This window comes from Ischnura elegans, chromosome 5, assembly GCF_921293095.1.
Source record: "Ischnura elegans chromosome 5, ioIscEleg1.1, whole genome shotgun sequence".
Classification (NCBI taxonomy): Eukaryota; Metazoa; Arthropoda; class Insecta; order Odonata; family Coenagrionidae; genus Ischnura; species Ischnura elegans.
In genome coordinates, this window is record NC_060250.1 from 45,749,455 (window position 1) to 45,763,831 (window position 14,377).

Genomic DNA, 14,377 nt, shown 5'->3' on the forward strand with positions numbered 1-14,377 from the left:
ATTTTCAAATATGAAAAAGTATCTCTGATATACCGATTCCCCAGAAAAATTGATATACTGATGAACCAGGAAAATAAATCAGTAGAATGAAATAAAGTTACTGTCCTAGCACGTTCGGCTCTGACAGCGCTGGCTGCCGGGTGCCGCACAGGAAAACCGTGCGCTGTCCTTTGCATTAGTGAATCCAGTGAACTCTCGAGTGGACTGCAAAACTCCTATGAAGCAAGGATTTCATTTTTCCTGACTGGGAGTATGGCTAGAAGAAGTAGGCGAAAACGTGAAGAAGTCCTATCTATGTTGCATTCTATACCGGAAGGTGAATCGGAACGCGAAACAAAAGATCATTTCGGCTGTGACGAAGTCGAGGATTTTATTCCTGAAAACGTTTCTAGTGAGTCTGAAGATTCAGACAAAACGCGTGCGAAATATAAGCAGTAATTTACATTTACTTTCCCTTTCATGGGTAGTTACAAAAAAAGGTATTACATACGATTACTTATCGATTCGTTTATACTGACTCACATAAAGCGATGTACAATTGTGGAACCACGCAGGCAAAATTACGAAGATTTTACACTTTCCGATGTGGAGCTAGTTGCATGTATAGCCATATTTTATGCCCGAGGAATACTAGGTACAAATGATTACTCTATTGAGAGTATTTGGTCAAACGACTGGGGAATACCATTTTCTACAACGAACGACTAGGTTTGTTAACATTTTGCAATGTCTAAGAGTTGATGAGAAATCTAATTGATTCCAGCGGCTCAAAACTGTCAAGTTTGCCCTCTTTTCAATAGTGTACGATAGATTCATAGAGAATTACATTGCTTGTTACAAACCTGGTCCGTACATTATAGTTGATGAACAACTTTTTCCCAGTGTAATTAGGTATATTTCACTCTGTACATTCCTTCTAATCCAGACAAATACGGCCATGAATATTGGCTACCTGTTGACAAGGAGAGCAAATATCTTGCAAATGTTGGAAATGTATCTTCCCTTATGTTGGAAAAGGTAATTCACTTCATTCAGATTGCCGTTTAGCAGTACTGAAACTAATGCAACCATTTCTGAAAAAGGGCGAAATGTTACTGTATATAATTACTTTACCTCAGTCAAACTCGCTGAACAGCAAAAAATCCAGGGTACTAGCATTGTGGGAAAGGTAAATAAAAGAGAATAGAGGAACCAAAAGAGATGAAATCACAAATATACCACAAGAACGTCTACTCAGTGATAGCCTATCTACTCGTTGGAAAATACTCCCGACTTAGCAGGTGTTCATGGATAGTGTACAATGAGACTACCTAAAACATTTCGCGCAAGACGATTTAGAAAAAGCTCGTTACAGAGTTGGCTGATCCTCATGTTAGATGTAGATAAAAGCGTTGCGTGTCCAATGCCGCAGATTCTTCTGACGGGTTTCTGCAAAAAAATTATTTCCAGGCAAAACCAAAGTGCAAAAATAATCTATCAGTTGGGAATTGTAAGACCTGCCAAAAGTCTTTGTGTGGGCAATGAAAATGAACGACAATGCTTGAACTCTAAAGCACCTTAAACAAATGCGTGGCGTATCAACTGCATTTTTTTGCTTTAGTTAATTATCTTCCCAACTACCATGTAGCCTAAGTAATATTTTTGATCATTCAAACAATATGATAAAATGTGTTGAAAAGTCTACGTTTGCTGTTTTATCCAATTCCTCCATTATAATTCTATTAAAACAACAGAACATGTAAGAAAAAAGAATTTCAAAGCAATACCGTCGAATTTCGCATTTAAAAAAATATTTTTTTTGTTAAAACGACGTCTGAAATATTGCAATTATTAAAAAAATGATAAACTAATGCAATCTATCAATAAAAACAGACATAAACAGTAAAAATAAACAATTATAAGGTAGGAGTCAAAATGACTCCATTCGGTAGTTCTAGGGGGGGTGTCAAGTCCGGTATTCCTAGTGTTAATTTGTCAGAAAATGCAAAATGTACCTATTAAAATGGACAAAACAAAATAAATTATGTGATAAAAAATGAATAAATTAAAGTCTAGGAGTTCAAAAATGGACTATTGCAGTGTTGATATTATTTCACAAATGTATCTAGCATCTCGCGTAAATCAGCACTTTATTTCATTTGTATGGCAAGCTTCTAACTGACATTAAGGGGGAAGATGAGGTTATTTGGCAGAACCCATTTGTAGTCGAATCTATGTTACGAATGAACTTCCATTGAATTTTGTCCGAATATCATTGGACAAGTTATCTTCATATACTCTTCTTTGTGTCATAAAAGGTTGTCATGAGGTCACTGTTGTTTTACCATAGCTAACGTGGCTGCTATTGGAACCTCATATAACCTATGAAGAACTTTGGTCTCTGTGAAGCAATTTGGCATTATCATTTATTTTGTAACATCCATGTATGTATGTCGAGTAAAACCCCTTTTCAACAAACCTCCATGCTGCAAAGTTGCATGATAACCTCCATATAAGTCATATCCCAAGTTTCAGGTCCTTCCCTTATGTAATGCACAAAGGAAAACCTCTTGATAATCTCAATATTTTCAAAACTCCCGATTACGAAGTTTACACCAGTCAATAAGTCATGGAGGGGGTTTTATATGTTATGGGCATAGTTTATTTGTTTCCGTTGTTTGCATTTTTTGCCAGTCAAAAAACATTCCAATAGGAGTCCACTGCAGCTGCTGCATTCGTAACTTATGTCTTCAGCCTACTTGCACTCGTGTCTCATCCTATGGTAGTGGAACCCGAAAACCATCCATTTACTGAACCCACTCTAGTGAATTCACCATTTTCACAGATCTGTTGAATTTGTTAATGGAGATAGTACTGTATGTCTATTTGTTTTAGTTAAAAGTCAGCTTGAGTGGGAGCTCTTGTAACAGATTTATTATGATCTTAGGTTTTCCAGGCGTATCTGGTGCAGAAAAGTTTCTCTGGTTTTCCACTGGTTGATGTTCTCCATGTCTCCCGACGTTTCAAGGAGCGACTTGCTGTTCATCCTCAGGGGATCTTCTGAATGCTGTTCTTCAAAATTTGATGCAATAAGTAGGGGCACCGAATTTTCGCGAAACGCGAAATTTCCAAGGTTGCGCGAAATTCACTTGGTTCCACGAAATTTCGCGTTTAAGCACTTTTTCTGCGAATTTGGCGCTATATTTTCCACCGTTGCCGGTAAAAAAATACCCCGTTACTTTAAGTTTTCTTAAAAAACCGGTATCAAGAACCGATCGCATAAAGTTGGTGGAATTTGGCGCCCAAATCCGAAATGGTTCGCAGCGTATTCAAGGCCAAAAAGTGAAGAAAAAAAAGATTTGAAAATGCATACATATATTACTTTCCGATTGCATGGCGTCAATGTTTTTTCTTCTTTTGAGAGTTGCTCCCTAGCACGCGCATTTAAGGGGTCGTCAATTTGTCGCTCTCGCCAACATTGTAACATTCTGTAACCGCTGCCACAGAGGCCCCTTTCAAACAAGCTGGCATTTCGCCTGCCGCCGACCACGGCACGGTGACGTTCTTTCAACTTAGTATAGGTCTATGGATGTCTTCAAACGAGTCGAATCACACCGTTGCGTTGACGGCAAGGCGCCCATTTCAATACGGCCCGGCGATGCTCCTTCTACGGGGTGAAATATATGCTATGCTACGTTGAGGCCGCTTTCAGACGAAACGACTTTTCACCGGCCGCCGCTCACGTGAAATTCGGGCGGCTTTTAGACGAAACGACTTTCTGCAACTGTGCCATGAACGGCACCAGCGGAAAATCGTTTCGTCTGAGAGTGGTGTTAAGATTGATTCATGTGTATATACAGCAATTCTGCGATATACGAGCAAGATGCGTTTCGAGAGCCTATTCGTAAGTTGATAAACCTATGCAAGGCGTCGAGAAGTGTGATTATCCTGCAGAATGCAACCCCGCATTACAATTTTGCGTTAATTCATGGCCGCTAAGTTTGTGAATGTTGTCGCTGTACCGGCGTGTTGAGCAGTTTTTTTGTTGAGGTTATAAGAACTGTGATAGTGAAGCATGCAAATCAGTTGTCAATTAAAGTAACAATTTAAGCTAGTTACATGACAGAATGTATTTTAATCTGACTTAGAAGTTACAAAAAAAACCTGGAGAAAGAACCAGTGGCTGCCTGATGTAATGAGACATATTGGTCGATCATGCATTCTTAACAATGTGTTATTTAACTTTTCTACTTGGTAAATAAAATTATGGAGGCGATCTTGAGTTTTTTTACAGAGCTTTCCTGCTAATTAGCATCTTTCGTGAAATTATTTTCATTCACTTCTTGTGGTTGTTTAATTACCTGAATTAATGGCAAATTTAAATAGAGTTCATCCTTGGAACCGAGTATCGAGAACTGATGGGGGAGAACCAGAACGGTACCGAGAACCGAAAAAATTTAAGAACCGACTCAACCTTAATGTATAGAACTCCTTTACCCTAGTCATCAATGCACAGTTTGGAAAAGAAAATGAATCTTCACTTAATAGTCTCAAAAAATCTGTGAAACTTCCCATGTGTGAGGTCCTGAAGCAAATAGGATAAAGACTAATATCAAGTTGTCATTCCTTGTATAGTGACCCAGGGAGGAACATTATCACAGCCATGGGAAGATTATTTAACTCAAGGTGTATATTGACAACTGATGTGAAGGACTTAAGCACAATTGTTGCTAATGTCCTCTAATAATCATGAACAGAAACTCAAGAACTTTTTGGCTATTCTGCTTTGAAGGATTCTGTTAGATCAGTTCAGGAAGAAGGAAAAGCATTGTCAGTACTTCCACTAATTCTTGCCCTGTAAGATGATTTTTCCCCATTTTGTAGAAAATTGTGTGAAAACCCTGTGGATACCTGTGGCAAATATAGATGCAGAAAGAGGATTTTCTATGCATGGAAATATAAATAAAAGACCACTAAACTTCCAAAAAATGTAGAATTAAAGTCAAGTTTGACCAATGGATCTCAATTCCAGTAAAAGAAGGATACAGCCAATTTTTAATTCCAGAGTGTGAATAATTTCAGAGGGCATATTAAAAAAAATTATAGATATTAGATAAACACATACTTGCATGTGTTGCTATTATATTTTTTGTGTAAGACCTTAAAGACTTTTGTTATCAATGTGTTAAGTAAAAACTATAAGTTTTTTACATCATGCAGGCCAATGAGACAGTGAAATTTAGACCAATCAAAAATATTCCCAATCTATACAACTCCTGCATTTGTCTAGTGGTACGCGGTTGAAATACATACATACATAGAAAAGAGTGTTTATGGTATGTGTATCTAACAATTGCTTAACTTATTCCTTTAGCATTTGCTTTGACCCTTCTTTATCAAGGTTTTTATCACTAAAAATATATTTAAAACGCTAATAAGCATTTTTATTGGTGAAATTATTGTTCTTGGGATAAAAAAGAATATTTGTGACGAGTGAATTTTTATGACGAAACTGTATTTTTTTATGACGAAATTGCAATTTTATGACGAAATTTTAAACCGAAATGACTGACAGATTTTTATGACGAAATTCACAGTTTTTATTCACCGATAATCTTTGCCTCTAGCAATAAGTGTCAAATTTTGAAGAACGGCATTCAGAATATCCTCTTATGATGGATTGTAATGCTCCGAGCCATGGATTTCTGTGTTGATGGCTGATAAGTTAAGCCATAATTTCATCGGAATATCAAGAATGTAATTAACTGGAAATATTTTTTTTCTAATTTTTAGATCTCCTGGAAGTTTATTGGGTCTCAAGACGGATTGCAGCTTCATACCAACAGCTTGACCTTAGAGATTCACAGCTGGACAGTCTTCTGGATGACATCGGGGCTGTATGGGAAGGACTTATGCCGTTCTATGAGAAAAGTGGAATCATGGTGAGAGTTTATTATTGAACAGTTTGTTTTATGGAATGCTTTGAATCCTGCTCTTGGTAGATTGATTGCAATGTTCTCCTATATCATGTGAAGCTAATTCATAATTGTAGTGATATTTTTGTGTGATTTCCTAATTGGTTCCTAATTAGAATGTGTGGACATAGTTTTGAAAAGGGCCATTCTGGAAGTAAATGATGTAAGCCTAAATATTTTTCTTTTAGGCTAGGAATGAATTTCATACCCTTCTTTATGTCAAATTTCATGGTGCTATAAAATTGATTTGTGATATGGAATATAATATATCGCAAGTATCTGACTTCATTCTGTGAATAATTCATTTCATTGAGCCTAATATCATCACATATTTCATATTAGATTATGCCCCAATAATTATAGTGTTGATTGTAAGCTCTGGTGTGAAATAATATAAAAAAATGACGATATTAAGGGAAATCTAGATACCCTTGTGGCCCCATTAAAATATGAATTGCCCTAATCTTAATTCAAACTTGACCTATTAGGTACCTACTTTATTCCTTCTTTTGAGCCTCATTTTCTACAGAAGTCACTGCTTTGTCTATTTAATGTTTTTATTTAGTCACCATAAAGATATCGTTATTGTACGTAAAATTTATTTAAGTTTAAAATGTCCTTCATGTTGATATTATTATTACTTAAGTGGGGTAACAGCATTTAATGGGATATGCCAGTTTGAATAAATGCTTTTATGGATCTTTTGTCATTAAAGTTATCTGGCGTGCTATTGCATCCTGAAGATACAACATCTGCATGTCGTCTTAAATTGTATTGCTACATCCTTCATTCTTTACTTATATGAATTTGTTTATCGCCACATTAGCTTTTATTAACAATCTATTTGTAAGCTACTCATTAGAAAGCTTCAAGTTGGTAACTACTGTGTTATAATTTTCCTGCTTCTTCATATTTGTGAATTATATATTTTTTGTTTCATTAAACAAACTAAAGGTTAATTAAGTTTCATATTATTTAAATTTATTTTTAGGTTGCTAAGGCTCTTTGCCTTGAAGGGATCTTGACTGGGTATCTTGTCAGTTCTGTACTTGTTGGTCATAATTGGAACCATTCTGACCTAAAGACTTACCATGCCTCTGTCACATATAACTAAATATGATAATATTGAGCGATCATAATATAAAATGTAGAAGAGCATCCCATAAGTATACACCCATGCCTTGCATAGCACAAGGGATGTGTTCCTTGGGGTCTTTGTGCTAATCGAATTTGTGTTATGCGAGACCATTTTAACATTGGGAGGATTGGGATGTGTTCTTGGTAGCACAGGTGTTGGGTATCGAATTTCCTATAAACCATTTTTCCTATTATTAGCCTTAGAAAACCTTATTTGTACAAACATTTCTAGTTCAAAATTTCTTTAAAGTAGCAGGCACGCATTCATAGACATTTTTTCTTATTGAAAGAAATTCGTTCATGCTTTTGAAATCCCCTCCTTTTGTGCGGGTGGGCTAATACAAATACAATACAATACAAATACAATACAAATCACAAAGGACAAATGCGAAGCAGTTCTCCTTCTTAAATAGGACCATAAGGGACTGGAACGACCTACCAGCAGAACTATTTGAGTCCTTCCCGAAAAATTTACATAGTTTTAAAAAGCGGCTGAAGAAGTAGGGACCAAGGGCTTTGTATAATGTTTTCTATTGTTCTTTCAAATGTTTTCTATTGTTTTTTCAATTTTTCTATTGTTTTTTTTCAGTGTTTTCTATTGTTTTTTTTTCATCATATGTACATGTTACCACCAGGCTAAATGCCTACTTGTAACAAATTTTAATTATAATAATAATAATATCTAGGAAAAATTCATGCATTCTCAGGGCTTCATAATGCATTGCCAGCAGTGGAAGTATTTTCACTCCAGTCTAAAACAATCCTTGTGTCACCCAGACTCATCTGTTGCTCATCCAAATGATAGGCAAAGGCTACTTTGAATACCATTTGCTTGCGGAGTTTAATGAATCATAAATGGCTTTGATTTGAAGTCACCCGAGGCATCAGTGCCAAGCAGCAATGTGAAACCTGACCTTACTTGAAATACCTTGAAACCTGACCCAGGTTTTTCTTCCCTGAAAATGAATGATCGAGATAGCCTACTCTTCCAAAAACAATCCTGTCTCGTCAATATTAAAAAGAGATTATGGGGAAAGGAGCCACTCTCAATCATAGCTTGGAGTTCATCAGAAAATGTGGCCGCGACTGCGTGCTAACGCAGCAATTGCAGATTAACCTCATATCGCAGCACTAAAATACAAGCTCTCTATTTAAAATTGTGGAACCAAGCGGAGCTTCCACTAAATGTCTCGGAGCAGTCACCACCCTCATCTTTATAGATTCAAGTAAAGCCATAGCTTTTGCACAAATAACTGGCTGTGATAGAGTAACATCATTTGACCGTTTCTTATAAATCCAGGTAATTAGAAGTCTTTCCATTTTTTTCCAGCAATGAACTATGTGTACGTGTTGACCTCTTGGCTGAAGTTGGTGTGGCTAATGTCACTGACGTTTTAACCTTATCTTTAGTCAGTGTGAACTGTCGATGTCATGAGCTTAAACTTATTCACAATATCACTTTGACGCTCTTCATTTTTAAAGCAATTGATCTCTTTCAATTTCTTTTCTAGGTTTATGTTTTTCCTTGAGAACTTCTTTTTTTTTCTATCTGCATTCCAATTTTTTGCCGTTGTTGACTTGGTTTTCCCATCTCATGACTCTATCAAAATCACCCTTTGCAGCTGAACAACTGCCACACTGTATTCCTGAGACGTAAAGGGCCTACGATTGCTGGGAGGGAATGAAGCTGATGTGCTTGAGACTCTCTCTTGGGCCCTTTTACATGTCGATGCTATTCATACACAACTCGGCCTCCACTATGTGGCATGTTTTTACTCCGTGAATGTTGATGACCTTAAAGACCCTCGGTCTTAGGAAGGTGGACCCTTTGTGTGGAGGTCAATTTGCCTGATAACCTATGATGGCAAAAATTACATCTCAAACTCATTTCCACTTGCTCCAAACTTAATTAATTATCTAAAGTAACTAATGTCATTCAATTGGGTAGTTTCCTTTATCAAAGAAAACAAAATGCATTGATTGCTATTCGTTACCCTCCATTAAGGTTTTCATAATATACAAATTATTTGGTTGTAGAAATCCCAGTTTAGACGAATGGCAATGGTCAATTTTAACCGCATTTGAAAAAGGCCAGATTGGCATCCATGCGATTCCACTCCATGTGATGTCACAGTGACCTAGTTTCTACACGAGAGGATAGGAGTTTTACATCGTCTGAGGTTACCAATGCATGCATGAGTCACAGAGCTCAGAGAAACATCTCTTAATAATCACTTATTAAAATTGTCTAAGGTCGGAAAGTTTCTGTCATTTGATAAGATAGTAATAATCCATAATTAAGCGTATCGCTACCTGCTAGTAGCCTGCGTCTTATGAGCGCTCAAGCCTCGCCTCAAGGTCACCTCACAGGGCAGCTGCGGGAACCAGAAATACGTCACACGGACGTTTCCCATCATTCCTACTTACCCGTCGCATTTTCGCGTGCTTGAAAATTTTCACTTTTCATTTAATCGCGAAAAATGGATATCGTCATTCGAAAATCTAAGAGCGTGAAATGCACACTCCAGGAGTAATAATCTTTCGATTTAGGCAATAAAAAATAATAGGAAACCACCCTATTAAAGAGACGATATAAATTACTTTGGTAGGTCGGCTATCCGAACTGCATGACGAGTAATGTTTTTGGCCATTGCACAGCAATGGATTTCGACGAATATATAAACAAAGAATAAGATTTGAGGCAAGCAATTCTGGTAATAGCGTAAGAGGAACGTAATTTCGTGTGCTTTTTGCACAATTTCACGTTCTATCAAGAGAGTGTTAAGGTTATTTGATTAGGCTAAGCAGCGTAGGGATGTTTCCCCAAGGAATGAACTTACACTAATTGAATTTGCACTAGGCAAGGTATGGGTGTACAAGATATATTAAACTTGCCAAGTAAGGTTAATAGTTTTTATGCATATTCTAGCAATAATAAATTTGTGTGTCATCGTACCCTTCATAAGGAATCATCTCCAAATACATACATTGCTACTATACATAGTAGCCTTTGCTTAGGTGTGTTCACTGATACCAAAAGTTTGTAGTTCCTTAATATTTAGTACCACTGGATCCCACTATTTTGCTGCCAATTGATACCCTAGTGTTTGTTGTTCAGATGTATGACTAGTGCCTATTTCTGGCTTAAAAATGCTTGTGATTAAATACACCAAAGGATGAAGCTCGCCATGAAAAAATATTTTGACTAATGCTTGTGATGTTGAACTCTGATTATGTAATAGCCATCCACAACAAATGAGGGACAGTTACTAATTCTGACAAAATAGACGTGGATTCATATTACCGCGGCTATTTTTAATGACAAAATCATTAGGTAATTTTTAAATTACCATTGAGATTTCAAACATTGTAATTTCCCTAGGATAGGATGTTTAAACAATATCTGTGAAATTTTGAAATTATTTTCTGTATTTGAGATTGTTTTCTGTGGAATTTTATGCTTAGTTTAGTATCTTTTTATTCGATGTTCAGATTTTCAGGAATAAGAAACAGTGTTAAATGAAGACTTACTATTTGCTGCCATTATGGCAACTACTTGATCATAACCATTTGCCCATTTCCTTATTGAGAATGTAGGTGTATGAACTAGCTGATGCCATTTGCAGCAGGAAATAATTTACGTTGTAACTTAATGAATAAACCTAATTATCCAGTTTTCTCATTCATACCACTGTAGATTTCTGATCTGTAGTGGGTCAAAATTGACTTGAAAGGAGGATTAAATGTATTTTCAATGTCCTCCATTCAAGGCCATTTCTGAAGTGCATCGTGATAGCTAGGTTGTTTCCGCCAAAAATGAGTAAAGTCAATCATTTTTGAATGGATGAGAGGCCCTGCTTTTCCGAATCTTTTTGGCTTTTACTCTTAATTGACTACCAGATATGATATAGGTATTCATAATTAGTTATAATTTCAGATTCAACAGTGCTGAGGCAACTTTCATGACCAATTTAGTGTATTCCAGTACCGTGTATTATTATGCACTTACATATATTCAATTGATACTCATGTAGTGGCATTGCCATTTGGCTTCCATTTTATGTTCATAGTTCTTTTACCAAAAACTCAGTTTCTGAAAACTTGGTTTCTCAGTTATGCATAAGAGCATTTTTTGTTGCAGACATTCAGTATTAATAAATTGAAGTACCTTACATCAAAGATTCTCTTTGTTGTTCATATGTATATTTGCACAAAGTGCAGTTATCAATTTTACTTTGTTTGCTTGAGATTTTTTTATCAAGTAGAACTAGTTCAAGGTGCAAGTAGTTTAGATGTTTGTTTACTCCTGCATGTGGTTTATTTCTTTCTGAATGTGGTATTTTTTATTCGCTTTTTGACACCAAGTATTCAGTTTGACTAGTATTATTGTGCTTTGGTTTTACGTTTTTGGGTGAGAGTATATGTACTTGGGGAGATGATCTGTAGGATTTTCTTTTTTTATCTTACGATTTCATGAAAAACACTAGAACATTTTACTTAATTTGGAATTCGGGCTCTTCTTTTGAATCTTCGGGCTCAGTAGGTGACTCACCTAGCATTTTGCCTCCAGAAACTGGGTGAATGGAAGTTGGTAGGCCGAAAAATTTCAGTCGGAGAGATGGGTTCAAGGATGAAACTTGTTCCTAAGTAACTTGATATTTTCTGTCTAAGGTAATGATTTATGGTCTGTGTGGTCTCAGAAAGGAAAAACACACTAGAGGTATGGGTTGATGGAGGGCCAAGGGTGGTTTTGTGAAATCTATGCTGTGGTTATTATCTTACAGTGCTGAGATTCCCCTGATTGTTGTTCAATCTCTTGGGAAGATTCATGCTATGTGCCTGTCGTGTTTTGCTTTAAAATTTTCCACGGATAAAATTCTATTGCAATACTCCCACGAGAGTCTTAAACAAAATTGTACGTGAGTAGGACAAGCATCGAAGTGCAATGGCATACGCAAAGAGAGGATTGGAACTCTTTCTACTCCCTCTTATGGAACGTTGTACTCACGAAAGCATAGGTTTAACCCCTTCCCTGATTCGGACGAGATATCTCGTCCTAAGAAGACGCGCAAAAACTGACGCGGCCGAGTTAACTCGTCCTATGTCAAGTTCGCTTCTTCTTTCGTGATCTGGACGAGATATCTCGTCCCCTTATTAGAAGTACGTAGTTTTGCCGCGAGAGTGCATACGTGTCTTCACAATGCATGATATCCTGCAAACTTCTACATTTTTTCGAGGCCCAAAAGAGAGGAAAAATCTATTATTTCTCGTATTTTTTATGTTTCTAAACCTAATGTATGTCGAGATGTGATAAATGAACATAGAAACATATTCAATGCGCTTTATAAATAACTGCGATGACTTTTCACAGAGTTTTTATCAATCGCTGGAGCAGCCGAAGTGAGTCGGCAGACAAGTGCCGTCTTGCTATTCTGAAGGTCGCGCGTTCGAATCTTGCTATCGGAAAGGATGTTGTAATACCTTTATTCAGTGAATAAATTGATTTGAAACATTTTATAAACACTACCAAGCAAAACTATCATTACTTACTCTTTAGTGTAGTCGACGGGATCTCGTAAATAAATTACGTCCAAGCTGCTATTCCAAAGGTCGCGTGTTCGAAAGCCATTTCTGTAAACTACGTAACAGTAGTCGAGAACTTTCTGATAATGTTCATTTCCAGCAATATGGTGTCAAAATCTTCGCACCGAAAATCAACTTGCTCAGTGATGTTTTATTGTCTTTTTTCTTTATAATGACCAACTATATCTTTGTTTTTTAGTTTTCCGTTTATTATTTAGCTACAAATACAACTGACTATTATTTCATTTCTGTAAGTTCGTCAATATTTGTGACCGTGCATAGATTTGAGATGGAACCTTCGGCTATTCAGCAATTTCTCCCTTCCAGGGAAGGCATATTTTCTATCTCCCAACCCCCTTGTTTATCCATCCCTTCTCTTCATCCATTGTTTTCTCCCCTCCGCCTTTCCTTTTACGCACTGTCTACGCACTGTCGCTGCCGCCCTTTCATCCTTTTCATCCTCCTCCCCTCCGATCTCCCTTTCATGCAACCACTGCACCCTCATCCGTTTTTCCCTACTGCCCTCCACTTTCCCTTTTTACAGCCGCACATGACCCAAAACACTCTTTCTCACCATTTTTCCCTTCCCAATGCCTCTGACCCTCATGTTTTGGTTTCTTTGCCTCTGTCCTTTTACCACTATCTGTTTTGGGTTACTTACACTCCCATTCCATAAAATTCTAGTGTCAGTTCTACGGAGTCTTTTGGAGTGTTCACAGCTAACATTTATTTCCTCTGCGAATTACTGTACAAAGAGCTAGATTCGGCATAAAAACTTTTGTTCTCTGCGAGTCCAGCACTGGATACGTCTGGTCAACAATCATTTATACCGGGAAAGGCACTACTCTTGACAAAGACTTTGAAAGTAAGCCAATGTCCTCCCAAGTGGTATTGTCACTGATGAAACCACTATTTGAAAAAGGGTATTGCATCACGACAGACAATTTTTATACCTCTCCACAACTAGCCGAGGAACTAGTTTCTCATTCTTGTGATACTTATGGAACTGTGCGCAGAACACGAAAGGGGATACCAGAGGGGCTGAAGAAGAAAAAAATGAAGAAATGAGATGTGGCAGCTTTCCGTAAAGGAAAAATTTTGGTTCTTCCCTGGAAGGACAAAAAGGAAGTAACATTACTCTCTACAGTTCACAATAGGGAAATGAGAGAGGTGCAGAAAAGGGGGGCAGTGGTTATGAAACCAAAGGTAGTCATCGATTACAATGAGACAATGCGGGGTGTTGACAGGGTAGATAAGCATTTGGCTGACTATCCAATCCCAAGAAAAAGAGGGAAAAAATATTATTAAAAATTATTTTTTCATTTGATGGAAATTTGCTTATGGAATTCATATGTTTTATGCCGAAAAACAGGTGGTGATAAAACACATTTGCAATACAGGCTGGACCTAATAGATAAAATGATTGAACTGTACTTCCCAAGTGTTCCCTCCCCTAAGGCAGGTAGGCCACCTGCAAAAGCCCATCCCCTCCGAATTACCAAGAGGCATTTCCCAGACATAATCCCACCCACGGAAAATAAGTCAAACCCAACTCCGAAGTGTGCTCCCGAAAGCGAGATGCGCGCGGAAAAATGGTGAGGAGGGAGAGTCGCTATTTTTGCCCTGACTGTAATGTGGGTGTTTCAAAGTGTACCACACAAAAATAGACTTTTAGTTTATATAATATTTTACCGTTTCAAAAT

General features: G+C 37.2%; 1 protein-coding gene across 3 annotated transcripts in view; it reads left to right on the forward strand.

The window, feature by feature from the left end:
• LOC124158812 (synergin gamma-like) overlaps window positions 1-14,377 on the forward strand; it is a 160,745-nt gene that overhangs the window by 134,088 nt on the left and 12,280 nt on the right. For all 3 annotated transcript variants that reach the window (XM_046534148.1, XM_046534147.1, XM_046534149.1), the window contains one exon: window positions 5,773-5,921. In XM_046534148.1, the coding sequence (XP_046390104.1) occupies window positions 5,773-5,921 (149 nt within the window). The remainder of the gene's footprint in view (window positions 1-5,772; window positions 5,922-14,377) is intronic.